The 27,171-nt window shown below is 50.3% G+C and overlaps 2 protein-coding genes, 1 long non-coding RNA gene and 1 pseudogene across 8 annotated transcripts in view; 3 read left to right on the top strand and 1 right to left on the bottom strand.

Moving 5' to 3' along the window:
• VASP (vasodilator stimulated phosphoprotein) overlaps positions 1-6,997 on the top strand; it is a 13,637-nt gene extending 6,640 nt beyond the window's left edge. For 3 of the 6 annotated variants that reach the window (XM_011367943.2, XM_023535352.1, XM_023535356.1), the window contains exons 2-13: positions 1,490-1,661; positions 1,770-1,935; positions 2,864-2,969; positions 3,485-3,528; positions 3,656-3,897; positions 4,053-4,153; positions 4,700-4,751; positions 4,893-4,929; positions 5,148-5,193; positions 5,316-5,406; positions 5,965-6,022; positions 6,148-6,997. In XM_011367943.2, the coding sequence (XP_011366245.1) occupies positions 1,490-1,661; positions 1,770-1,935; positions 2,864-2,969; positions 3,485-3,528; positions 3,656-3,897; positions 4,053-4,153; positions 4,700-4,751; positions 4,893-4,929; positions 5,148-5,193; positions 5,316-5,406; positions 5,965-6,022; positions 6,148-6,185 (1,153 nt within the window). In that variant the 3' untranslated portion in view covers positions 6,186-6,997. The remainder of the gene's footprint in view (positions 1-1,489; positions 1,662-1,769; positions 1,936-2,863; positions 2,970-3,484; positions 3,529-3,655; positions 3,898-4,052; positions 4,154-4,699; positions 4,752-4,892; positions 4,930-5,147; positions 5,194-5,315; positions 5,407-5,964; positions 6,023-6,147) is intronic. The other 3 variants (XM_023535355.1, XM_023535353.1, XM_023535354.1) reach the window with 3 other exon arrangements.
• Positions 6,998-7,418: 421 nt separating this feature from the next.
• OPA3 (OPA3, outer mitochondrial membrane lipid metabolism regulator) overlaps positions 7,419-27,171 on the bottom strand; it is a 67,366-nt gene continuing 47,613 nt past the window's right edge. Inside the window, exon 2 of the mRNA XM_011367946.2 lies at positions 7,419-8,973. Coding sequence (XP_011366248.1) covers positions 8,567-8,973 — 407 coding nt within the window. The 3' untranslated portion in view covers positions 7,419-8,566. The remainder of the gene's footprint in view (positions 8,974-27,171) is intronic.
• On the top strand, positions 13,172-19,559 carry LOC111744633. The gene is made up of 2 exons (XR_002782251.1): positions 13,172-18,336; positions 19,107-19,559. It is a non-coding gene; the product is annotated as an uncharacterized LOC111744633 (long non-coding RNA).
• Positions 21,257-21,374, top strand: LOC111744657 (annotated as a pseudogene).

Raw genomic sequence — 27,171 nt, 5'->3', positions numbered from 1 at the left:
CACCACAGCCGTGTAAACTTGGGAGTGTCTGGGGGACTCAGCCTCCCAGCCTAGGAACGCGGAGCTGGGTCTGCTGAGGGCTCTCCCTGCCCTGTCTCTGACAGCATCGGCGTCATGCTGCAGCCCCCAGACCTGATAGAGACAGAGCCATTGTGGGTATCATTTCTCTCCCCGGAAACCTCTGACCACCAACTTCCTCTTTTCAGGAAAAAATTGGGTGGAGGTGGGGGTGGGGGTGGGGGCTAGCGCTTCCCCCTGGTGGGTGTGTGACCTTGGGCAAGTCACTTCCTGTCTGGGAGCCTGAGTTTCCTTATTGGGGCAGGGGAGGGTGAACCTCCCCAAGAGGACCCAAGGGGGCCGGGAGGGTTGTGGCTGTTCAGGGTACCGGTGAGAGGGAGGCTGGCAGTTTCTAAGTGCCAGGCACTGCGCCAAGCGCTTTACGTGCCCAGACTCATTTACTCCTCCCGCTGCCCTGGGAGAGGGGACTGCCATTTCCCTGGTTTTCCGTTGTCGAGTGGGAGGGTCGCTCGTCTGAGTCACGTGGAGTGGGCGGCTCAGTGGAGATTTGAACCCAGGTCCCTGGATTTCAGATCTTAAACTCGGCGAGTTTCTCGACCCCTCCCCCAAGGCTGAGTCAGATGTCACTTGCTCCTGGGTACCCTGGGCCTAGCTCTTAGTTGTCCCTGTCTGGAGACTGGGCCGTTTCCTGCGCTGGAGGGTGTGGCTGGGGCTGTCTGGGTCACTGACCAAGACGTGGCCTCGACAGAGCAGGGAGTGTCTGCTGATGGCCAGTGATGTCTGGGGGCAGAGGTAGATGGATGGATGGCAGCAGGAAGTGGAAGAGACTGAGACGGAGCCCGGAGCTCAGCTGAGCTTCCCAACGTGCTGCAGGCCGTGTCTTTCCCCTCCCTGGGCCTCAGCTTCCCCCTCTGATCCCAGTGGGGAGTGGGGGCGGGAGCGGTCCAAGCACCCTGGGAAACTGAGGCTCCAGCAGTGCCAGGCAGAGTCCCCGCCCTGTCCTCACCGCCCTGCTTCTCCTGGGTCCCCCTCCTGCACCTGGCTCTCTCCGACTCTGTCCATCGCTCTTTCCGTCTGTTTCCCCCTCACCGTTCCCTTGTCTGTCTGTCTCCGCCTCTCACCTCTCCCTCCATGTCAACCTGTGTGTTTGTCCCTTCCCGTCTGTCTGTCCGACTCCTCTCCCTGTCTCTTTCTCTCTGTCTGTATCTTTGCTCATCTGTCTAATTTCCCCAGTTTGTCTCTTTGTCCCTCCCAGGCTGTCTGTCTTGCTCTGTCCTGCCTGTCTGTTTTTCCCACCCAGTCTCTCTCGTTCTCAAGGATCTTTCTCTGCCTCTTGCCGTGTCTTTCTCCTCTTCTCGCATTGTCTCTTTGACTCTCCCAGGGGGACCCGGATGGAGAAGGTGGCCGGCCCCTGGAGGGAGGATGCTGTTGTCTCCTCTGCTAAATGGCCTCTCACCCTTTTTCCTGGCAGCGAGACGGTTATCTGCTCCAGCCGGGCCACTGTGATGCTTTACGATGACGGCAACAAGCGGTGGCTGCCTGCTGGCACCGGCCCCCAGGCCTTCAGCCGAGTCCAGATCTACCACAACCCCACAGCCAATTCCTTCCGCGTGGTCGGCCGGAAAATGCAGCCGGACCAGCAGGTGACGCCCGCTCCTCCTCCTCCTCCTCCTCCTCCTCCTCCCCCTCCGCGGATGGCGCCCCCACCGCTGCGCCCCGCCACCCCTCACCCCCCTTTCCCATCCTGCCAGGTGGTCATCAACTGTGCCATCATCCGGGGTCTCAAGTACAACCAGGCCACCCCCAACTTCCACCAGTGGCGCGACGCCCGCCAGGTCTGGGGCCTCAACTTCGGCAGCAAGGAGGACGCCGCCCAGTTTGCCGCGGGCATGGCCAGCGCCCTCGAGGCCTTGGAAGGTTAGAGAGAGCGGGCGGAGGGAACCGCGGAGCCCTGCGTGCGGCCCGGGCCTCCGTTTATTCATCTGAAAATGGGGCTAATTCATTGCTACTGTGGCGAATTATTCTGAGGATTCCGCGCGGGTTCTCGTGTGAGCGCTGCGCACCCGGATTCCAGCCGTGCAGTGCACTGCATGAATTTTTACACGCGTGCACTCCTGGGTGACCGCCTCCCAGGTCGAGATAAATGAGCGTGCCCACGAATCGGCTGAGCTTCTGGGTAAAATGCAGATTCCAGTTCGGTCGGGCTGTGGAGGTGGCTTGAGCTTCTGCATTTTCTGCATTTATGACGAGCTCCCTGGGGCTGCCAGGTCCGTTGGACAGTGAGGCTTTAGGAGACTGCTGTGCCTTGGCGGTCTGCGGTTGCTGCTGCAGTCACCAAATGGCAGAGGTGTCTTGCTTCCTTGAGCAGCCTCAGAGCCCGTGGGGAAGGGACTGCTTGCCTGGGGGCACAGAGAGAAACAGGGTGTGCAGTTTGGGTCCAGGGGAGCCCAGGCCTGGGGGTGGGTGAGGAAGAGGCTGTCACGCTTTCCGGGGTTCTCGGGCTGGGGGTTTCAGCAGCCGGTGGTTAAGAGTGGATGCTAGAGTCAGCCTCAGTTCGCCTTGTTACTGTAAATTCTGGTCTGTAGGGCTTGGGGCCTAGTGACTGCCCCTTCTTGGCCTTTGCTGTCCCACCTGTCACTTGGGGACATCACCACAGCACCCGCCTCATATCAGCTCAGTCAGGGAAGGTGGTGCTACCCCTCATCCCAGAAGTTCATCCCGAGGGAGAAGGAAGTGAGCGCCTCAGGGCAGGATTCCCAGGTGGCCTCTGAGCTGAGGGAAAGTGCCAAGGGACGTGGCAGGGTTCCAAGGCTGACTCGTCGCCCTTCCCACTCTCACCTTCCAGGAGGTGGGCCTCCAGCAGCACCACCGCCACCTCAGCCACCTGCGGGGCCTCCTACCTGGTCTGTCCAGAACGGTCCCTCCCCCGAGGAGGCGGAGCAGCACAAAAGGTGGGGTCGGGCCCTGGGTGGGGGACCTTGCCACTGCCAGAGTTCTGGGATGTTCCAGAACTCTTGACTCCTAGAGTTCAGAACTCTCCAACTCTCAGTTTCCAGAATGTTCCAACTCCCAGGGGACTAGAAATTGACAGCTTTCAGAAACTCCCACTTCCTGGGGTTTGAGAAACTCGTGACACCCAGAGTTGTAGAACTTTCTGACCCTTCACATCCCGCCCCCTCCACCGCTCCCCCCGCCCCCATTCCCGGAGTCCAAAAGTTGGTCGTTTAAAGGATCTTGGGCATTTTGTAATTCGAATGTTCTTGACAGTGTGATGACACTAAATGCTTTCATCTTGGTCTCACTATGTCCCTGCTGTCCCCTCCCAACCCTCTCCTGGGCCCTTCGGGAAGGAAGGCACGCGGGTGGGGCTTAGGAACCGGCCTCACTGGAGACCTCAGAGAGGGGCCAGAGGTTGCTGGCCCTCCTCGGGGCCCGAAGTGACGGCAGCTCCGTCGTCCCTCCTCAGGCAGCCGGAGCACATGGAGCGGGAACGCCGGGTCTCCAATGCAGGTGACTGCTCAAATGGCCTCAGGAATCGGGGGGACCTCCCCGGAGGAGGGGCTGGCCCAGTGAGACGACGATGAATGAGGCTTCAGGCTTCTCTCTCAGCACCCCTCCTTTTTTGTGTTTGTTGCAGGAGGCCCACCTGCTCCCCCAGCTGGGGGGCCACCCCCACCTCCAGGACCTCCGCCTCCTCCGGGTCCCCCCCCACCCCCTGGTCTGCCCCCATCGGGGGTCTCAGCTGTGGGGCATGGAGCAGGGGGAGGCCCACCCCCTCCGCCCCCTCTCCCCACAGCAGCAGGCCCCAGTGGTGGTGGGACGGGGGCCCCCGGCCTGGCTGCAGCCATTGCCGGAGCCAAACTCAGGAAAGTCAGCAAGGTAAGGGGGCCAGGCGTGGCAGGCGGTGTGGTGACTTGGGGCCCTGATGGAATAATGGGAAGTGAGGCCACAGTTGCCTGGGGGTGTCACAAGAGGGCCTGGGAGGTCAGGAGTCTTACCCATAAAGGTCCCCTCCTCTCTGTTAATTTCTCCAGCAGGAGGAGGCCTCAGGGGGGCCCTCAGCCCCCAAAGCTGAGAGCAGTCGAAGCACAGGCGGGGGGCTCATGGAAGAGATGAACGCCATGCTGGCCCGGAGGTGAGCCTGAGCCTGGAGCCCAGGCCTGTGTTAAGCTCTGGGAACAAACCCCTCAGACCAGCAGTTATCATCTGGAGATTCTTGTTCAGTAGGGTGAGGTGCGGGGAGGGCTCAGATTCACATTTTTTGTTTCTCTGGGTGAAATTTCCCACTTCGATAGCCAGGTTTGGGATCTAATGCTGGAGGCTGCATTCTCCTAGGATGGCCAAGGTTTGCAACCATCTCTAGAATGTTCTAAAACCCAGAATTCAAGGACTTTAGAAGTTCCTGCCTCGAAATCCGGCAACTCGGGTTCATTCCTGGAATCCTAGCATCTTAGAATCCTCCGCCCTTGGCATTTTGTGATTCTCAAATGTGAGAAGTGTAAAACTCCCACTCCGCTCTGAGAACAATACTCTCTTTAACTTCTAAAACTAAAGTTTTCTTAGCCTTCACGGATTCCGGGACTGCACCGTAGGATCCACCTTTCTAGAACTCTGGGAAGGGGAATCGTTGAGTGCCTGAGGGTGGGCTGGATCCATCTGTTTTTGCCTTTCCCCCCTGCAGAAGGAAAGCCACACTAGTTGGAGAGAAACCCCCCAAGGATGAATCTGCCAATGTGAGTTAAGGGCTCTTCCTACCATATACACCTTAGGATGTACCTTTCGGTGTGACAGGGTTGGGCTGGGTTGAACCTGGAAGAGGAAGATGAGCAGAGGCGTGAAATGGGCTGGCTCATGACAGTTTTATTTCCCACCAGCAGGAGGAGCCAGAGGCCAGAGTCCCCGCTCACAGTGGTGAGTAAAGTGAGAGCCCAGTCTAGCCGCAGGAACTACATGTCCCAGGATGCCCTGTTTTCACATAAAGCACCCTCGTGAGAGGGTCTGTGCAAATAATGCTGGGGATTGTAGTCTCCCGAGGTGGTTCTTTGACCAGAGGCGTGAGGCTATGGGAGAAAGATTGAGGCGGAGCATTCTTTGACCCTAATCGTTCTGCTTTGTTGCCTGTCCCCCAGAACCTGTGCGGAGACCCTGGGAGAAGAACAGCACAACCTTGCCAAGGTGGGCCATCAATCCTGGGGCCCCACCAACCCAAAGTTGTTAGATTTGTCGAATTTGTAGGGAGGAATGTGATGTTGACCCCTCTAACTTTGTTTCTGTCCCAAACACGCCATCTCTCCTAGGATGAAGTCGTCGTCCTCTGTGACCACTTCCGAGGCCCACGCCCCTACACCCAGCGCTGCTGATGAGTCAGACCTGGAGAGGGTGAAACAGGTAGCTTGGGGAGGGAGCCGGAGGTGAGGTTGGGAGCTAGAAAGGGGACGCAGGAAGAAAAGAGACATGGGCCCCGGCTCTGCCACTGACCTGCCCCATGATCCTAGGGAAGGCCTTAGAAATGCTCAGTTCTCCAGCGTGAGAAAGGAAGATACTGGATCAGGTCAGGGGAGGCACAGACGCCACAACCCCCTCATCTAGTGCCCTTGACAGACCTTACTAATCTATCACTGCAACACATTCCTGATGAGTACCCAGAATCCTTTTCAGCACACTGGCCCCAGACATTCCTCACCAATAGGAGTTGGCAGGACACTGGAAGGTATTTGCCAATTCTGGTACTGGATGTTCTCCAGTACTTTGCTTCTGGCTCCGAAGATCCAAAATTCTCCCTTAAGACTTCTTCAGTCCCTCTGTGGCCTGCTCAGTGATGTCATGGTGGCTGGGGGGTGGGGGAGCTTGAACCTCCTTCCTCTGACCCTTCAGTCATTTAGAAAGGCGATTCACTTCTGCAAGTCCAGACACCTTTTCTGATCCATTGCACCCCATTATTTTCAGGAGCTTCTGGAAGAGGTGAGGAAGGAATTACGAAAAGTGAAAGAGGAAATAATTGAAGGTGAGGTGTTTTTTTTATTTCAAACATTTATTTTGGAGGCATCTTTTCTCTTGGGAAGAGCTCTGTTTTGGAAGGAAAGGGGGAAGAGGCCCTGCCCCTGACCTCTGCCCCTTGTTTCCTTCCAGCCTTTGTCCAGGAGCTGAGGAAGCGGGGTTCCCCCTGACCACAGGGCTCCAGAAGATCCCGTTTCTTCTTTCCGCACACCCCGCCTGTCACCCTGCTTTCCCTGCCTCAACTTGAATTGGAATTGGCTGAAGACTACGCAGGAATGCGTCTTCCCCACTCCCCATCCCACTTGGAAAATTCCAAGGGGGGTGTGGCTTCCCTGGCGCCGTGCTCACGCCCATACTGGCTGCTGATTGGCTGGGGAGCCGCCACCCTTTGCTCCCTTTGGTCCTTCCCCTCGCCATCCCCTTGGGGCTGGTCCCTCTGCTGGGGATGTACCAATTAACCCCACAGTAAGGGTGAAGGAGGGAGGGAATTTCACATTCCCTTGTTCTAGATTCACTTTAACGCTTAATGCCTTCGAAGTTTTGTTTTTTTAAGGAAAAAAATATATATATATATTTAGGTTTTGGGGGGAAAGGGAAATTTTTTTTCTCTTTGGTTTTGATAAAACGGGGTATGGGGAGTTTTTAAATGCTATATCCCCAGGCTTGTCACATTTGGGGCAGCTATTTAAGAAGGGGATGTCCCACCAGGCTGGGGCACCTCCGCCCACCCCAGGGACCTCCCTTCCCTCTGGCACCTTGCCCTTTTCTATGAGGAATTAAGATGCTGTTAACTTTTTGGAACCTCGGTTTTTTGGATTTTTTATTTGGGTAGGTTTTGGGGTCCAGGCCATTTTTACCCCCTTAGGGAAAATGAAGATGAGGAAGAAAGGAAAGGGGGAGATCTCCCCTCTCCCACCTTCACCTTTAGCTTCTTGAAAATGGGCCCCTTCGGAATAAATCTGCCAATTTTTATAAATGCTAAGATTTCTGGAGTGATTCAAAGGGCTGCTCTGATGAGGATGGGGGCGTGCCCCCCTCCCCCAGCGATCTGCACGCCCCCCCATGTTCCTTCCTGCCCTGCACCTGTTCCGGTTCCCTCAGGCTGCTGCAGTCAGGGCGGTTTCTGCTTCCTCTGGAGCTCTCAACAGACCGCCCTCCCTCCCCTGCCCCTTACCAGGGGCCTTCCTCGCTGCCCTCCTCATTCAATCCACCACCCTCGAGAAAGCCAGGGGATAGTCCCTCGTGGGCTGTGTGGCCTTGGGCAAGTCCCTTTGCTTTCCCTGGGCCTCAGTTTCCCCATCTGGGATAGGGCTCATAGGATGACCCTCTGCTCCCTGCCCACCCAGCTTCTCTCCTGGTTTTAATGAGCATTGTATCCATGGTTCTCAGACACATTCTTAAGATGACTTCTTTACCCAGAGCTCCTTTAATTGTAAAACATCAACAGTCTAAAAAAATAGAATTCAGAAGTCGCAGAGCTCATGCACCGCCACCCCCCTCCCCGAGCAGTTCAGTGGGTTGGCAGCGGGTAGGCTGGGTAGGCAACACTGTCTGGTGGAACAGTCCCTTTGGATGGGAGTGGGGAACTTAAGGGCTGAGGGGCTGGGGGTCCCGCGGAGGAGGCCTTTGCATGAAGGAGGTCGAGGGGGCCTGGGGGTCCAGTCCAAGGGCAAGAAGGATGGGGGAATCCCTGAGTACTGAAGAGCAGGCTTGGAAGGTGGGGGGTGTGACAGTTACCCATAGAGCAGGGGAACAGGTGGGTCCCTATGAGAGGCCAGCTAGGGAGAACTGTGGGTAAGAACAGCAGTAGTCCAGACCTTTGGGCCAGGTAAACTGGGGGCTTTGGCCATACCAGAATTGTTCAGCCCTAAGCAGAACCATTTTTCTACCCTGAAGGGCCATGTCCTGTTGGAACAGATCACAGAAAGTGGGGAGCAGGGAGAGCTGGTGGAACTGCAAGAGAGGACCCCAAACGGCCTTCCCCAGGGGGTTGTGCCACAGACTAAGGGAGGGGGGTGTGGGGCAGGTCTGTTGGACAGATCCAGTTGAGGCGAGGACCCCAGTAGAGGTACGGATGGTGGACTGAAGACAGGCGCCACTGAGTGGCCCATTGGACCTAAAGTCGTCCGAGATCCATCCCATTCCCTGCACTACAGGGTGAGGTAGGTGGACGGGGCCCGGGCGCGGGGTCCAGCGGAAGTGTCTCCATCATTACAATGGACTGTACCAACGAGGAGGGGGCAGAGTGTTCCCCCCCCGCCCCGTGCGATGGCTGAGGCCCCCGGGAGAGGATCACTCCTCAGGTAAGTGGAGGTGTGAATGACAGAATGAGCTGGCCAGGTCCCTGTGTCCTGCTGGCCCACCTAGTGGGGGGAAGTGACCAAACGCCTGGTTGGATCAGCCCCAGTGTAGGATCCCTTCCGCTCTACAGGGACGGGGTGGTAATAGCTAGGCCGGTTCAGGAACGAACAGTGTGGACAGACAGGAGGCCAAGTCGGAGAAGTCGCAGCCAAGACAACAGTCACGTGCAAGACCAGGGCCCTGCGGCCTCCTACTCCTGGGACGCGGGCTCCATCTGGGGCGCAGACGGCGCGTCCGAGTCCGGCTCGCAGAGCTGGGCGCGCATGTCTTCCATCTGCGCCCGCAGCTCCTCCAGGGCGCTCAGCGGCGCCGCCGCCCGCACCTGCGCCTGCAGCTGCTCCAGCGCCAGCTCCAGGTGGTCCACGTCGCCCTGCACCGCGCCCCAGGCAGCTCGCTGCTCCCCCTCCTTGCGACGCTGTTGCATCTTCTGGCGCCAGTACTCCAGCACCAGACAGCCGCCGGCCACCAAGAAGACGGTGGTTTCGCCCAGCAACTCGGCGCCCAGCTCGACGGCCGCCGCCTCGTTCAGCGGCTTGACGGCTTCGGTGTTCAAGCCCATGATGCGCAGCTTGGCCCGCATCTCCGCCCAGTGGTACACTGTGGGGAAAGAAAGGGGTCAGGGATCTTTTGCTGGGGAGCCCCCTGCCAGCCCCGCCCGTAGATGCTTCAGTGTCCTGGTGGGAACCGTGGGGACACGGCAGCCCGAATCTCCGCGGTCGGGGAGTGGGCGCCGGGCGTCGCACGCGGAAAGCCCAGTTAGGTATCTGGGCTGGGAGGGCCCGGCGGGCATCTTTGGACGGCGTCCAGAAGATTCTGAGAGACGCTGCCCTGGAGGGGAGGTCCTGCGTCCCCAGCCGCACGGCTGGAGTGGTAACGAGTCCAGAGCCGGAGCTCAAGCTCCCTCCCTCCGATCTCCGCCCCCTGCCACCCGAGGCCAGCCTGGCTCCCTCCCCGCTCCCCGCAAGGCCCTTGAAGTGTGCTCTCTGAGCGGTCCGGGGCTTGGGTAGGAGCGCGGGCCTAGAGTCACGCTGCTCTCACTTCTTTACCTAATCACTTATTCACGTGAATAAGGCTTAGCAGCACTGTCGCCGTTTGGAAATGTTACATATAGAGCTGATGCTGAGACCTGACCCACTCCAGTAGTAAATAATATTGACGCATAGATACACGAACTGATGGGGGGAAAGAAGCCTCTTCGGGCTCATTAGGAGATGAATTCCTGAAAACATTTTATACTTCATCCCTTCCAACTACCGTTTACAGCAGTCAGGCTGATGTAATTACCTTTTCTTCCTTTTGGTGAGAATACCTTATGCCTGAGGTGTGGGGGCGGTGTTTAGAAGGGGGTATACTGAAAAAGGAAGTCCATCTTTGCCCCTCAGCCTTTAATCTTACTCCTCAAAGGTTAACCACTTTTGATCTCTTCTGCATTTACTTCTTCCCTATGATGCCAAATCACAAGCTTATACCTCGATTTCGTAGTTTACCAAATTGAATTTTTAAAAAGATTATGACTTGATTTTCCACTCCCACCCCTCATCCTGTGATTTTTTAACACATATTCTATATCCTTTCCTTTCCTCTCCCAATTTTCGAAAGTGATTCTTATTTTGTTACTATTTATTGGTAACATTTGTAATTCTAAATAACATGCCTATTGCTTCAACTTCCTGGCACCTGTACCACATTAACTGCCCTGCCCTGCCTTCGACCCTCCCCCTTCCACCTCCAGTGGTCGGTTTACCATATTACTATTTTTACATTGTCAAGGTATCTTTCTGAGGTTATACTAAGTATTTACTGTGCCTTGTCCATAGGCTGAGGTCTGAAAATGAAAATGTAGTGCATGTATACTCTTAAAGCTCTGTAAATACTAATTACTGTGGATTCCATAATGAAGACGTCATTTTATTTCAGAGCCCATGTTCTATGCTGTCTGAAGCATGAACATTAAATGGCTTTAAACATTGCTTCGTGTCATGCCACACTTGAGTTTTCTCATATTTAGACCTTGATTTTACTGTATGAAGTTTTCAGTTTTCCCTACAGTAGTGTTTCTGCCAGATTTAACCCCCAAATGGCTAACTCTCTCTGTGACCGAGATCATCCAGTTCTTTGCTCCTATTCTCTTTATTAGTCAGCTGTAGACCCATTGGCTGTGTCCTGGGCCACTGCAGGGCTGTCCTCCCAGCGTCCTCACATTGTCCCCTTCACACTGTTCCTTCTCTTGAGGAATCTGTGTCCTCCTCTTTGTTGAATTCCATTTTAGTTTTGCTGAAGTATATCCCTACATACCTTTTTCAGAAAGAGTGCACGGTAGGTAAGTGTTTTCGGATCTCTGCCTTTTTTAAGTATCTTTTTCCACTTTCACACTAGACTAGATGATACTGTCTCCTCTCGGCCCAGAATTACGAGTTCAGAATCATAATCCTCAGTAGTTTAGAGTCCTGGTTCTATCATTTGTAATGGGCAGAGGTCTTTGTTGTTGTTGTTGTTGTTGTTGTTGTTGTTGTTGTTGTCATTGTTTGGTCATTCTTGTGTCACTGATATTGCACCAGGATGAGTTTATGAGTGAGTTTTTCTTGTTTCCATTATTTTATACTTTTCTATCTGAACTTTGTTTCTCTCTTTAGTCCTTGGAATTTTTCTTGTCTGTGAAATACAGGATTAACTTTACCCAAATAGGGGCCTGGTCTGTGCCCTTTTGTCCTGAGAAGTAACTCTTTAAGTCCTTGGAATGTCCTGCCTGATAAGAGTGTCTTCGTTTACCTGGGGCCTTGGCCATGCCAGATAATCTACACTAGGGATGTGATTTATGGCGAGAGCTTTGGGCCACCTATGGCTCAACCTTGGAGGGGCTAGAAACTAAAGTCAGCCACAGGCTTGGTGAACCTTATCTGTAGGACCCATCTGCATTCCCTGGTGACAATACTCCATGCATTTGTCACTCATTGTTGCTGGGAGAAGATAGCGCTGTCCACAATTCCACCAGGAGAGGACAGAGGAACACTAGAAGCTCCCAGTTGGCAGTCCTTTGGATTCTGCCCCATGAACCTCTTCCTGTGGCTGATTTTAATCTGTATCCTCTCTCTGTAATAAACTGTAACCGGAAGTATAACGATCAGTGAGTCCCCGTGAGTCCCTCTACCAAACGAGTGAAACTGGGGATTGTTTGGGGGCCCCCTGAACTTGCAGTTGTTGTCAGAGTGAGGGTGGTCTCGACAACCCCCTGGCTTTGCACATACGATGCATCTCCTCCTCCCTCTTTTCCCTTAATTCTCGTCTGGAGCACGTCCCGTCCCGGGCTGGCACGCTGCCCGCACTGGTCCTTCCCCTCCTGAGACCTTCCCCTCCTGTGTTGTCATCATTCCGCTTCGTTCCACATTCTGGGGGCTTTCACCAACTTTTCCGTTCAGAACATCTTTCAGTTTGAGGGTTTTTGGTTTCGTTTTGCAACCATATTTGTGATTTTTCATTGTCTTTATGAAAAAGAATGTATTATAAAAGATCCAAATACGGAGACGAGTTTAGAGTCTCCATGTAGCTTTTTAAAATCTACATCTGGAGAAGTGGACTAATTGAAAACTCTGAGAGTGTGGGTCACTCAGGTTGACTGGCAGCTACGCTAGAGTTTGTGGTGCAGAGAACAGGTGGGTGAGCCCCACCCAACGAGGCAGGCCTGACACCAGGGGCTGACGCTCAGTTACCTCTCCTGGGGCCCAGGCTCCTCACTGGTCTTCCCCCCTCGGTCTCACCCCCTCCAGCCCGGCACCCACAAGGCAGCCAGAGGAGTCTTTTTAAAGCATAAATTTGACCACGACCTTCCCCTGCGACCCCGCTATGGCTCACAGTACCCCCAGGAGAAAGATCAAAATCCTTAGCATGATTTTTAAGGCCTCCAAACTTCTCTCAAGCCTGATCTTTGGGAATAACTGTCCCCACACTCCCAAGTCTGTTGTTTCATATAGACTTTCCTTGTCTGTCTGTAATTAATTTTTAAATGATAAGCAGACATCTTGTGATAGGGGTGTGGATTGGTTCCTTTTTCCCTGCGCGCTTGGAGCAGGAACTTTTAACCATCAACAGGATGCTAATCTATAAGACACAGGGAGAGATCAGTTCACTGGGAAAGTCCCTACTCCAGGCCAGGCCAAGTTCCCTTAGGGGAGTGATAAGTGTCATTGAGGTGTTTGATTTCACTCTAGTGGGAGGGGTCCTACTGACTGTTCTGGACGGGTTGAGTCAAGGTGAAAACCCTAGAACAGGAATGACAAGGTTCAAGGTACAAAAGCCACCACTAAACAGTTTTCTCTGACTGTAGCCTGGAGACAAGGTCAGACTTAATCTGTGTGACTTTGATAACTTATTTGTTAATCACACAGACAGATACACACACGGCTTTTGAGATTATAGTTGGGATTACTTGAATCTATAAACCAGTTTAGTAAGATCTAACATCTTCACAATATTGAATCTTCAAGTCCATGAACATGGTATCTCTCTTTATTCAGGTCTTTTAAATTTTATTTTGATAATGTTTTATATAGTTTACTGAATAGAGGTCTTGTATATTCCCATGTATTAGATATTTTTTATACTATTTTGATAGTTTACTGAATAGAGGTCTTGTATATTCCCATGTATTAGATATTTTTTATACTATTTTGATTTTATACTATTTTGATGGCATCATTGTAAAATTTCATTTTCTATTTGTTACTGGTACCGATGATAGGAATTAATTGATTTCTATATATTGACCTTAAATCCAGTAACTTTGATAAATTATTTCTTATTCTTATTAGTTCTTATAATTTGTCCATCGATTCTTTAAACTGTACATATCTGGTCAGCTGCAAATAAGAACCATTTGTTCCTTCCCGATTTTTTGTCCTTTATTCCTTGGCTCCTTTTGATATCAGGGAAGAAAGTATGGTATTTACTGTAGGACTTTATCACACTAAGGAAGTCCCCTGTGTTCCTAGATTTCTGAGAGTAATTTTTTAAATCATGAATTGGGTGTCTATTTTTATTAAATACTTTTCTTGTACCTATCTACAGGATAAGTCATTTTTTTTTCCTGTCAATATAGTGAATTACATGGACTAATTTTCCAAAATGTTAAACCACACTTGGATTTCTGAAATGATATACATATTTTTAATATATTGTTGGATTTGATTTGCTAAATTTTTATGGATACCTGTGTTGATGTGCATGAGAGAGGTGGACTTCAGTCCTTCTCAGGTTTGGGGGTCATAGTGACTTCGTAATGCAGGCTGGGGGGTGTTGCTAATTTTTGTAATCCCTTCAGGAAGAATCTGTAATGGATTGGAATCAACTGTGTTGTAAAAATATCAGTTTCCCCTGAATTTATCCACAGATTTGATGCAAAACCAAAGTCTAAGCAAATTCTTTTGTTCTACGTAGAGAAAACAAAAAACCAAAAAACACCTGGACGCCTACCTCACAATCTACACAAAACTCAGTTTCATAGAGTTTGGAGATGAAAACGTGAGAGGCACAAACAACGCTTTTAGAAAAAAAAAAAAACATAGGCTAGTATCATCATAACTTTGAGCTGGTCGCTATTTGTGAATATTTGTTAAAACATAAAAAGGACTAGGCTTAAAGAAAAAGTGTGACATCGTGGAATACATTGAAATTAAGAACTCTAATTCCTCAAAGTCAACGGCAAGAGCAGAAAATGGCAAGTTCCGGACTGAGGAGCCATTTGCGATCTGCCCATCTGACCAAGAACTCAGACCCGGGATATGCGAAGACCTCCTGTGGATCTTAAGAGAAAGGTGGACCACCCAACGGAGGATGATATCGATATGGCCACTAGGCATAAGGAAAGATGGTGAACTCAGTTACATATCAGGAAAATCCTAATTGAAATCATACAGAGGAAGCACTACAGACCCACCAGAGTGGCTGCAATGAAGACCCCAGACGTGCCAAGTGCTGGCAAAGATGCCATGCACTCCGTCCTGGAGGTGGCAGCAACTACTAAAGCTCAGTGTCCAATCCTTGTGACCCAGCAATTTCGATCCTGGGTAGACACCAAAGAAACCTGTTCTCCTAAAGATGTATCTGAATGCTCACTTGCACCATCGTTGAGACGGAGAGAAATGAATGTCCTTCACCTGTCTGTCTGCTCCCCCTTGCCAGTGAGTGGCCAGACTTGGCCTTGGCTACCTGAGGAGCCTGAGACTTCTAACTTCAAGGCGCCATGACTGCCCCTTCCTGTTGGAATATTACACTGGCTGAGACAGAGAACTCTCTCTCCCTTCCTGAAAGGAACCCCCTGGCCCAATGTTGCCCCACCGGGCTCTGGGTAGAGGGAGCAGGGAGCAGGATCGTGACGGAAACGTGAACTCTCTACTTCATTTCTCCAAGGGGTCCCTCAGGGTCAGTTAGAAGGTAAATGGATCCAGAATCCAGGCCTGAGGAACTCCAGTTCCCACTCAAAATGGGAGGGGGAGGGGCCCGACTACAGCCTGTTTGAGGCGACTCACAGAAACAATGACGGCGCATTTCGTTCTTATTTAAAAAAAAACGAAAACAAAAAAATTTGATGAATGGTTAAGAATGTCTTTTATATTTTTATAATATTACTCTATAATATGTGGGGGTTTTATTTACCATAATTTAAAAAGAAATACAGATCCATATGTCAATTACCTCCATAGAGCTAAACAGTCCCTTCAAGGTCAAGGCTCAACAGGGAAACAAGGCCTAAAATTGAGGAGGATATGATGTCACAATCCATAAATTCACTTATGATTGTGGAGCACAGCAGTGAAAATAAAACAGAGCAAAAAAGGTGAAATCGCTCGTGTTGGCCTCCCGAGTAGTGTCCTGTATCCACAGGCATGCCTTTCCCAACCGACCAGCAATCCTGAAATATTTCACGACTAAGAAATCTCATGATTTACAAAGGAAAAAAAAAGTAAAAGAATTCATGAGCTTTATATAGTTCAACACAGAAATGTCCCCAAAACATAATGTGGTGGGAAGACATACAAGTTCCAGAAGATACAAACATTGTGATGAAAAATCAAGAACATGCATTGACTAGGGACGCAGATATACATAGGAAAAATATAAAGTTTCACATGGAATAATACTCAGCGACTTCGGGCAGATTGGAGGGAGAACGGGGTAAAGATTTAGCTTTAGCTCCTAAAAAAGGATCAATGGCAAAGCGAATGGGGCGAAATGTTTATGTCTATTAATTCTAAAAAGTAGATATGGGTGTTTGTTATATTGTTTTCTGTATGTCTGCGATTTTTCACAATTAAACAGAAAATCGTTTGCAAAAGGATACATAACAATTATAAATTTTGACCATTCGGAAAAAAAAAAGATTTTGATGGATGTACAGTGACAGAAAGCGCGTCAGTAATCCTCTGAGGGCAGGGGTGGCAGGGGGGATGGACAGCAAAGAGACACAAGGAAATTTGGGGGGGTGATAGAAATATTCTATACCTTGACCATGGTGGTAGTTTCGTATACCTGTGATAAAATCCTGTGATAAAATCCATCGAACCGAACACCTACAATAAGTACAGTTTTTTAAAAACAAGTACGGTTTATTGCATGTAAATTATACCTCAAAAAGTTATTTTTAAAAAGCATGTTATACCATTAAGGTAGTGAGAAAGAAAGCCACAGACTGGGAGAAAATACTTGCAAATCCTATATCTGATAGAGGACTTACAACCACGATACATCTAAAGCTCTTGAAACTCAACAACGGGAAGGTAAATAACCCAATTAAAACAGGCAGAAGATATGCAAATACCAGAACACCCGTGAGAAGATGTTCAACACATTAGTTATCAAGGAAATACAGATCAGAACCACAGTGAGATACCGTTCCACACCCATTAGAATAACTATGATGAAAACAACAAAGAACTCCAAGCGCTTGCAAGTTTCCGGGCAAAGGAGCTCTCGCGTGTCACTTCTGGGGTGTAGGACGGTGGGGCCACGTTGAAAAAAGTTTGGCGGTTTCTTGACGAGTTACACATACATTCCCCACGTGACCCAACGATTCCATTCCTAGGTATGTACCCAAGAGAAAAAACATGCGTCCGCACACCCGCGCACAAATATCCGCGGCAGCTAAAAAAGGGGAAAGCACCCAAAAGTCCATTGATTTGGGGAACGGATCAACCAGGTCGGTGTATTTACACAGTGGAGTACTATTAACACGTAAAAAAGGAAGGAAGCCCTGACACACTGCAACGTGGGCGAATCTCGAAGGCATCGTGCTCAGTGAAAGAAGCCAGACACAAAAGGTCACGTGCTGTACGATTCCGTTTATACGAAATGTCCAGAACAGAAAAATCTACGGAGACAGAAAGTAGATGAGTGGTTGCCGGGGGCCGGGCGGAGGGCCAGATGGGGAGCAACTGCTAACAGACACGAGGGATCTTTTTCGAGTGATGGAAATGTCGCAAAGTCGGATTGTGGTGATGGTTGCACAACCGAGTAAGTGTACACGAATAATCAACGGGTCCATTTAAAAACAGGTGAATTTCGTGGTATGTAAATTACACCTCAAGGAAGCCGTTTAAACAAACAAAACACTTGAGTCTTGAAGTCTCTCTCACTGAAACTGGCAAATGCCGTTGTCACCAGGGGTCGCAGGCTGATGACAGAGGCCCCTGCTGAGTCCAGGTGGGCCCATGCCAAACAGAAGTGACCTCGGGAATTCATGCTTGTTATTTGTGGGGTGCCAAGTTTTCCAAAATCGAAACCTCCATCTTGGTTTGGGGATGCGCCATGTCGTCGGCCAGGAACGGCCTGTGACAGAGACTGGAGACTCCCGTGGCCTCCTCTATTACCAGAGCCGTGGAGCTGGGGCCAGCAGCCAGGGCCACCACGGTGGCCACAGGATGCCGCTCGGGGCCCAGGCTCCTTCTCCATCAGCCTGACCTTCCTTATTACGGGGCTTTTAGTCACATGCCCAAAAGATGCTTGTCGTCCCTCTGAGAATCGAACCCTCCTCTAGGCAGGAGGCAAGGACAGAAAGCGTGTGTATCCAATCTGTCCTTTTTTAAGAGAAACCACTGGATCTCATGAATATGCCAGGAGTAGACTGCCCAAGATGTCACGTGGCTACCCCTCACTGCGGGGGAGTCGAACGTTCTTGGCTGGCTACACGGCCACACTGAATCAAATTAGTGTCCTGCCGATGGGAAGAGTGTCTGCCGAAGTGAGCTCTCCTGGTGAGACTTCACCTCCCTCTACAGCCAACGAAGAGACTCTGCTGCTCTGCCGCCCTGGCAGTCAGCTCTCAGGTTTCGTGTCCAGGGTTGATCACCTTGGTCCCTCTCTGGACCTGAAATCTTGAGCGAGACTTTCAGGTCACAAGGAGAGCCCATGAGTCATACAGGAGGGTGGGCGGTAGGTGCGGGGCAAATATGGGGGTGCAACCCATGGCCTGGGAAGTCGGCCAGTTCCTCTGGCAGTGCCCACCCAGCCAGGGGTGGTCGTGACCCCGGGGCGACCTTGAGATGCTGAGGTGGTGGGGCTGCCTCTGCCTGGGTCCCCGCATGACCGCGGGGGAGAGGAGGGCCACCCCGCCGGACTATTTCTGTCATGCAATTGTGCAGAGCTTCACTTCTGTGAGACGACTTTTTCCTTTCGCTTTCTCCTTGATGCAAACCGGCCTTGTGCTCACTTGCTTTTCTCCCCTTCTCCTGCATATTGCACGACTGCTCCCTTCATCACCAGCCAGGACCTAGGAACAAAAGCGCAGGTCTGTCGACCACAGAGTCAGAGTTTCAGCATCTTGATCTCCGGTGTGTTTCAGCTCCACGCCCACGAAGACCGAAGACGCAACCCTGCCTGCATCCCCCTGAACCCAAACAGAAGGATGCCAGGACTGCCATCGGGACCCGATGCAATGATCAAACTGCCTCCCACCCAAGCCGCGACCGACAGGTAGAGCCCATGATCCCAACTCCCCCAGCCACCATGACTCATGCATCTCTCCCTCTACGTGATGATATATCTATCCCCTAGAGGTGCTGAGGAAGCCAGGTCTTAAGATCATTAGCTCACCCATGTTTCTGGGCTTGGTGCCATTTCCTTCCATAAACTTTCTACTTTCTTTGCTGCAAAATCCCGTTTGTGTCTCCTTTCGCTTTAACGCGTGTGGCCAGAACGAACCCCTTGAGCTCAGTAACATTAGTAGCGACTGCAGTCTCAGCCACGAGCTCCTGTTTCCAGGCACCATTACAGATTTTGAGTCTCTTGGTGACAACACTGGTCCTGAACTATAGACCTCCAAGATTCCTGCCAACATTTTTAGCCTTGGCCTGCAGTGAGATACCTAAGAGCATTCCAATGTCTTCTTTTCTGCTTCAGTTAGCCCAGGATGTTTTCGGTGGATAGCAACGCAGAATCTTTATCCGTGATTACAAAATGTAACATTCTGCAATTCTCATTGACAGCAGGCACCTTCCTCAGTGTTCAGCAGGTAGCGACAGCATCGTTGTCATAATAACAGCACAAAGGAAGCTCTGTTGGGTTCAAAGACTGAGTGACTTGCACCAGCTGACCCACCCAGTACCAGGTGGGTCTTGGGCTTGGGTCTAGAAATGTTGGAGCAGGTCCGGGATGCTCCGCTGTCCTCCAGACAGATACTCTAAGCCTTAAAGGACTGTGAGTGACATGCGTGTTCACACAGCATTGTTCACAATCGCCCACAGGTGAGAACGACCCAGTCGTCCATCCGCTGAGGTACAGATAAACACACGCGGCCCATCCGTGCAACGGGATACCATTCCACCATGACGAGGAATGAGGCGCTGACACACGCTATGACGCGGCCCAACCGGGAACTCACTGTGCTCAGTGGAAGGAGCCAGGCACCAAAAGCCACATCCTGTACAATTCCGTTCACACGAAACACCCAGAACAGGCAAATCCATAGAGATAGAAATCAGACTGGCAGTTGCCAGGGACTGGAGGGGGAGGGGATGGGGCGTGACAACGTAGTGGGTACCAAGTTTTATTTGGGGAGTGATGAGAACGTTTTGGAACTAGATGTGGTGGCTGTTCAAGGTCGTGAACGTCCTAAATGCCACTTAATTGTTCATTAGAAAATGGTTAATTTGATGTTGTGTGAATTTCACATCGATTAATAAAAAACCGCAAAGGTACACACGAGACGGCAAGACGACCTCGCATGGGACAGGGCGGCGGGGGCGGGGGCTCTGGACTCCCTGTCCCACGGGCTGTCCTAGACAGCAGGGCACCCTGGGCTCCCACTTCCTGAGCTACACTCACTGTGAGACAAAACGCTGGGAAGGAGTGACCCAGCTTGCTCCGGGCCGGCAGCCGGCAGCCTGGCGTTTGTGAGCACAGTGAGACAGAGCTGATCAGTGGCTGCTTGGGGGAGGGGAGAGTGGAGAGGGGCCGGAGGGAGGGGCTCCAGGAAACTGGGGAGCGAGCAATAAGATGTGCTCACTGTCTTCAATGCGGTGGGGGCTTCATGGGCGCACACATAGGTCCAAATATCAAATTATACACGTATGTATCACTGATACCTCAACAAAGCTGCTTTGGGGGAAAAAAACCCACCTGAGGATAAGGCAGGATAAGCACCTACTGTGAAACGGAGAAGGGTCTGAAAGGGTCTGTGACCTGAGAAAGGGGGCAGGGTGGGAACTGCTACTTCTTCTTATAAACCTTACAGGATGGCTTCACTCTTTAAACTGAGAATAAAAAACAAACATTTAATGTAATTACACGCACGTGTGCCCCAGAGACAACATTCGTGGGACCTGAGCATCATCTGGGAGCCCTGACCCCTCGCCTGATTAGTCGCCAGCCCGGGCCAGACCTGGCTGTCCCCACCCACCGGTTCCCCGTCCCGGTCCCTCCCCAAAGGGGCTTTCAGTGCAGCCTCCTCAAGCCACATTGCATGCCGATGAGCCATCCTTCGGGAGAATAAAAATGCACTGAGTCCAAAGCCCTCTCCTGCAGAAAACCCTACAGTGGTTTCTACTTGCTCACAAACAAGTCCTGACTCCTGCAAATGGCCTCAAGGCCCAGTGTGATCTGCCCCATGGCTGATGCTCTGGCAATTTCCAGCTGAATTTCATTCAGTGCTCAGACCCCTTTGCTCTCTCTTGTCCCTGGGCCTTTGTATATGTCCTTCCCTCTGCCTGCAAGGCTCACTCCTCTCTACACTCACCTTGAATGTTCAGGTCTTGGTTCGGATGCCTCCTCCTATAGGAAGCCCTCCCTGACCACCCAGGACCATCACCCTCCAAAAGGGCTCCCCCATCCCAGCCCCAACCACTCTGGATCGCCACTGTCTAAAAATGGTTTGTCTTTCCCAGACCAGTCTGTTCTTCTTGGGAGTCCAAGAAGCAGGGCCAGGAATTCTTAGTCAGTACTGTATCACCAGTACCATCTACCCAGGCTGCAAACACAGAATATTTGCCGAAAACATAAATAAATGAATGAATAGGTCAATGAGTAGATATCCTACTACTCACAAAACAGTGAAAGGCGCTTATAGTGCACACACCCAGTGGTCACCACCTAAACCAAGTGGTCAAATTCAGCATCCTGATTTGGGTTATTTGTGTCCTTTCTCTTTTTTCTTTAAGGGGACAAAGTGACACCATGATCTGATGGAGCAGTTCTAGGAGAGATACAGCCTCACTCACGTTTTCCTGTTGAAAATGTTCGCTCTGAATCTCATCATGAGTGCAGAGTGTGAGTCATTTTGTACAGGGCAACCAAGTTGGGAGTTTTCAAAAATACATAGTCCTCGAAATCCAAAAAAGGTGATGAACCTGTCTTAAATTTAAAAAGATTAGAGAGACATGACTATAAAATGTAATGTACCTATAGCCATGCCATCCTGAACAAGCCCGATCCCTCTGATCTCAGAAGCTAAGCAGGGTCGGGCCTGGTTAGTACTTGGATGGGAGACCACCTAGGAAGACCAGGTGCTGTAGGTGTAAAAATAATTAAAAAATAAGAGATTGTAAGCTGACAAGGTCCTTGCCTAAAAAATAAAAAAAAAATAAAATGTAATGTGTGAGTCATGACTGGATCCTGGATTGGAGGGGAAAAAAAAATCTATAAAAGGTATTCTGACATTGGAGAATTTTGAAAACAAGCAGTTTCTTAGATGACATGAAATTATTAATAATTTTCTTAGTGTATAATGGTTTGGGGACTACACGGGAGAAGGTCCTTATTCTTGGAAGATACAGGTGTAAGTTTTTAAGGATAAAGGAAGTGCCATGGCATCTGCAAATTACTTTCAAAAGATTCAGGAAAAAAAAATATATATGTATGTATATAGAGACATATAGATGGAATGTGTCATGATGAATGATGCGTGTCCCCAAATGTGATGGTATTTGGTGGAGTCATTGGGAGGTGATTAGGTTACGATAAAGACATGGGGGCAGGGACCCCATGATGGAATTACTGTCCTTATAAGAAGAGGAAGAGACATCGGGGCTTTCTCTCTCTCTCTCACTGAGGACACGGTGAGAAGGTGATCGCCTGCAAGACAGGAAGAGAGCCCGCACCAAGAACCCAACCGGCCAGCTCCTTGATCTTGAACTTCCCAGCCTCCAGAATTGTTAGAAAATAAATGTGTGCTGTGTAAGCCACCAGGTGTGTGGCGATTTGTTGTAGCAGCCATACCTAAGACACAGATGTAGTTCTCGATATGTGAAGGGCATAAACAGGTCACAGTGTGTCCAAGTGGTGAATCCAGTAAGGGCATTTGGTGTTCGTTGTGTATTCTTTCCACTTTTCTGTAGGTTTGAAAATTTTCCAACTAAAATGTTGGGAAAAACTGAAATATGAAATAATAATGATAATAATAATAATAACAAAGACTATATATAAGGAAAATATGTGAAAATGTTAAGTGCCGATTATTTCTGGGAGGTGGGGTTTTGACGGTCTTAATTTGTAAATTTTCTCCTATGAACACTGATGACTTGTTCCACTGAATCAAAGAAAACCGTGCACGTGTTCAGATCCAGCAGCGCCGTCATTTCCAGGAATTATTTTAAAGAAGCTCATGATGGAATTAGCCCAGGGTCCCTGAGGGTCCCTGAGGATGGTCCTCTGCCCAGCGTGGCTCTTTGGGAAGGCCTGTTCCTTCGGATCACCGAGGTGTCCTGATGGCCAATAGAGGCTCTGCCACTGTTTGGTGTGTGATATGTCCATCTCTCAAAACTCCTGGGGAACTCGGAGGGGCAGGGAGCAAACTCTGAGGTGCCTGTACACTGCCTCCTAGAGGGTCCCCGCGGGACCGAGCCCCAGTTGCCCACAGAAGTAACCTGCTCACTCACGGAACCTTTCCTGCCTCGCTTCCCTGCAGAAGACGCCTTGCACCTCCCCGTTTCAAGCTGTCAAGGAATTGCATTAATTCACTCCCCCCATAATTACTTTCTAAAGTGGGGAATTAGAGATCTATATTTGTAGCAACAAAAGGTAACTTGGTTGTTTAAGGGGATCAGAGTGTCTGGGATGATGAAAAGTTCTGGAAATAGAAGGTGTTGGTGGTTGCACAGCAGTGTGAATGTCCTTACCGCCACTGAACTGTACACTTAAGATGGTTAAAATAATCCATTTTATGTTATGTATACGTAACATAAAATAACCCATTTTATGTTATGTATTTCCTTAAGATGGTTAAAATAATCCATTTTATGTTATGTATTTAAAAAGAAAAGTAACTTGGTAATGAGAATTAGTTTAGTTACTACTCTGTTTCACCCCCAACTGCTGAACATCAACTGGGTGTACTGTATTACAATCTGTACTAATACTGTGTTATATACTGTATCGCATTCTGCATTACAATCTGTATTAATACTGTATCACATTCTATACCAATACTGTATTCTATATTGTATCACATACTGCACCGATACTGTATTGTATACTGTCACATTCTGTATTAATACTGTATTATATCCTGTATTGCCTTCTGTACTAATACTGTATTATATACTGCATTACATTCTGTATCGCATTCTATACTAATACTCTATTACATACTATATTATACACTATCACATTCTGTATTATATACTGTATTACATTCTGCACTAATACCGCTTATATACTATACCACATACTGTATCATACACTGTATTGAAACTGTGCTACACACTGTATCATACACTGTATCGCATTCTGCACTAATACTGTATCATATACTGTATTACATACTGTATCGCATCTGTATTGTGTGCTGTATTAATACTGTATTATATGCCGCATTATATTCCATATTAATACTGTATTATACACTGTATCACATTCTGTACCAATACTGTATCACATACTGTATCATATACTGCATTATCTACTGCATTATGTACTGTATTATATACTGTATTACATTACATACTGTATCGTATACTGCATTATATACTGTATTGTATACTGTATTACATTCTGTATTAACACTGTATTACAATTCTGACACTAATCAGCCAAGTTCGTGCAGACTGCCAAGTGAGAGCTCAATCCCACAAGACTGCCCCCACCAGCCACAAGTAGGGTTCCTAGGCCATGTGCACTTCTGACTGGCTACAAATTCGGGGGTTCCCACAACGCCTCAGGTTCAATAGTTCTCTAGAACTCGCGGAATGCCCAGAAAATGTTATTCCAATTTTATTATAAAAGATACAGAGGGCGAGGTCTAGGCCCCGCACAGGGCTTCCAATCTTTCTGCATGAATCATTAAGCATCTCCAGAGAAAACTGCCAAGTGACCGCGTTTGCACCTCTACCGGCAGGGAATATTTTGCTGCTAATAAAAAAGGCTCGCACGCCATCCTGTTTCGTGACTGTATCAGGACTACTACTAAAAATTATCCCCTTTCAACTGTCGTGAAATTCAAATATCCAAAATTTAATGAAATAGAGAGAAATCTTGAAGCCAGAGTTTCACAAAGTCGACTTTGGTTTTAACCGCTTTAAACAGAAAACATATGATCCCCTGCCTACGCCCCTACGCCCCTCCATTAATAAGACTTGCTTTGTGTTCATTACTTTTCTCATTTCCCTTCTAAGGCTAATCCCCAGGGTAGATAAGTTAAAAATGCAGGTTGCAGGTTGTACTCTATCTGTTCTTTTCTTGGTCATCCACTAAATGAACATGGCCACCCGCAGCTTTCCGAGCTCCTGAGGGTGCACGTCTAAATGGCTCGTATCAAAAGGGCACGTATTTCTGATCATCTCTCATTCCCCTCCCCTACTTTTTCGCCTCTTCCTTTGCTTCTTCCTTTCCAGCCGCCTCATTTAAAATATTTGATTGGGGACGGGAGGGGGGGGAGATGGGGAAAAATAAAATGTTTAAAAAATAAATTCGTCGATTAAATAAAAAATATTTGAATACATTTTTCCTACCTATATGTAAAACAAGACAAAACAAACTCAACTTTATTCTCTGGCCCTTCGAGTGTTTGGCAACCAAGGGAGTGCCTCTGTTTGTCAGGCAGGCAAGGGCGGCGAGACATCTTCCAAGGTAATTGTTCTCAATCTCCATAGCCCCTCCTTCCAAAATGTTATATAAATGTATGAGGTCTCATGCCTTCCTGGTGACCAGCTCTACGCAAAGTCACCCCACTAGCACAGGACTATATAACTATCTTCTCCAGATGCTGTGGTTTCTATAACATGTGCCGACCAAGGACAGCCAGATGCAGGCCAGGGCGCAGGACCAGGGCCAGAGGGGCGTCGCGACCCTGGATCTTGTTAGGTAAGAGCCTTCTACCACCCGCCTCCCCCAGCTGGGACCCCAACCCTCCCCTCTCTCTCCCAGCTGGGACCCCAACCTTCCCCCCTCTCCCCCAGCTGGGACCCTAACCCTCCCCCTCTCTCCCCCATCTGGGACCCCAACCCTCCCTCCTTTCTCCCCCAGCTGGGACCCCAACCTTCCCCCCTCTCCCCCAGCTGGGACCCTAACCCTCCCCCTCTCTCCCCCATCTGGGACCCCAACCCTCCCTTTCTCCCCCAGCTGGGACCCAACCCTCCCCCTCTCTCTCCCAGCTGGGACCCAACCCTCCCCCTCTCTCCCCCAGCTGGGACCCCAACCCTCCCTCCTTTCTCCTCTGCAGTTTTATTCCTCCTGCTAGCTCCACTCGTGCATGGAAGGGCCATTCCGCACAAAGGTGAGTATGGGCGTGGAGGACAGGGAAGTCTGGTCCCTCTGGAGTGGCCGGATGGTAGGGAGGGGTGTGACTCCCACCTCCGTGCTCTTGCTCAGCTGCAATGCCAGAATAGTGCGTAATTCTGACCCACCTCCCTCCCACCCCCGGGGCTCTGGCAGGGAGTCGGGGGGGGGCGCCCCATGAGGATCTCTGTGCCAGCCTCTTGTGCTGAAGGTGGGTGCTGGGGCATAGAGAGGGCTGCTGGGGGTGGGGGAGCAGAAATGGGAGAAGAGGGTGGTTGGCTGAGTCAAAAGCCAAAGTCTAGAGTCCCGTCCCACCACAGGCCCAGCTGGCGACATTCTTCTACTTAAACTCCCTTCTTTCAACCCCTCTTGACACCCTCTGCCTGGCAGCCAAGCTCAGTCTGCCTCACCCCTCAGGAAGCAGAAATGACCCTTTTAGGGATGGGAAAAGTGTGGCTCAGAGGGGTGCAGTTCATTGCCTGAGGTCACACAGCATGGGAAAGGGAGAGCAGAGCTTGACCCCTAACTCCACTTAGTTTCCAAAGCAAACTCCTAACTTGGGGTGACGTTAGTTTTAGCACTGGCGGAGCCCGAGGACCGAGGACGCAATGAGGGGTCAGGTAAGGAAGGAATGTGAGCATCGAGCCATGACGAGGTGGACCAGCTCCCAATCCGGAGCTGATACCTTTTGGAAAGTGAGACAGATGACGCCGTGATTCACCTGGGACAGGGTGAGACAGTAATGGACGGGCAAGAGACCGGCATCACACCACCTGCCCGCCCGCAGAACACAGCGAACGTCTGACGAAAGATGCTGACTTCACGACGGCCTCGTCTGCTCCCCTCGCCCCCTAGCGGCACAGGAGGGCGTCCGCACCCTCAGTGCCCGGGCCCAGCGGCATCGTCTCCACCCTTTTGGTCAGTCTCATGGGCAGACGAGGCCATCTCACTGTCCCACTGTCATCCGGTGACCTTAGTGAGACTGATCATCGCTTTGTAGGGCCACTGGCTATCTGTATGTCTTTGGCTGTGACCCGGACAGCGCCCAAGGTGAGAAGTTGGTAAGGAGCCCGCTGAGGGCCTGATAACTCGGCGCAGGTGCCACCCGCTGGGCTGGGAAGGAGGCAGACGAGAGAGGGGGCCGGACAGCTCTGGCACTTAGGCGAACTGGACATCAGACGTAGGTGATGTAGGGAAGCGCGAATCAAAACCACAAGGAGACACCACATCCCACCCACTAGGGTGTTTACGATCAAAACGTCAGGTGAACAAGTGTTGGCGAGGGTGGGGAGCGTCGGCACCCTCGCGTGCGGTCAGCGTGCACAACGGGCGGAGCTGTACAGAGAGCGGGCAGCTCGGGGGCTGCCCAGGGCTGGGGGACTGACTGTAATGGACCCTGGGTTTCTTTTCAGGGTGATGAAAATGTTCTAGCATTGACTGTGATGACTGCACAATCCTTTGACTATACTGAACACCTTTGAATTGTACATTGGAAATGGGTGAATTGTCTGATATGTGAATCCCATCTTAATAAAGGTGTTTAAGGGAAAAACAAAAGGTGAATGGGCAGGAGCGAGGGAGATGAACGCAGGAGAAAGCAGC

This window comes from Pteropus vampyrus, unplaced genomic scaffold, assembly GCF_000151845.1.
Source record: "Pteropus vampyrus isolate Shadow unplaced genomic scaffold, Pvam_2.0 Scaffold138, whole genome shotgun sequence".
NCBI classification, from domain to species: Eukaryota; Metazoa; Chordata; class Mammalia; order Chiroptera; family Pteropodidae; genus Pteropus; species Pteropus vampyrus.
The sequence above is the reverse complement of the archived record's forward strand: the minus strand, read 5'-3'. Positions and strand labels throughout refer to the sequence as shown.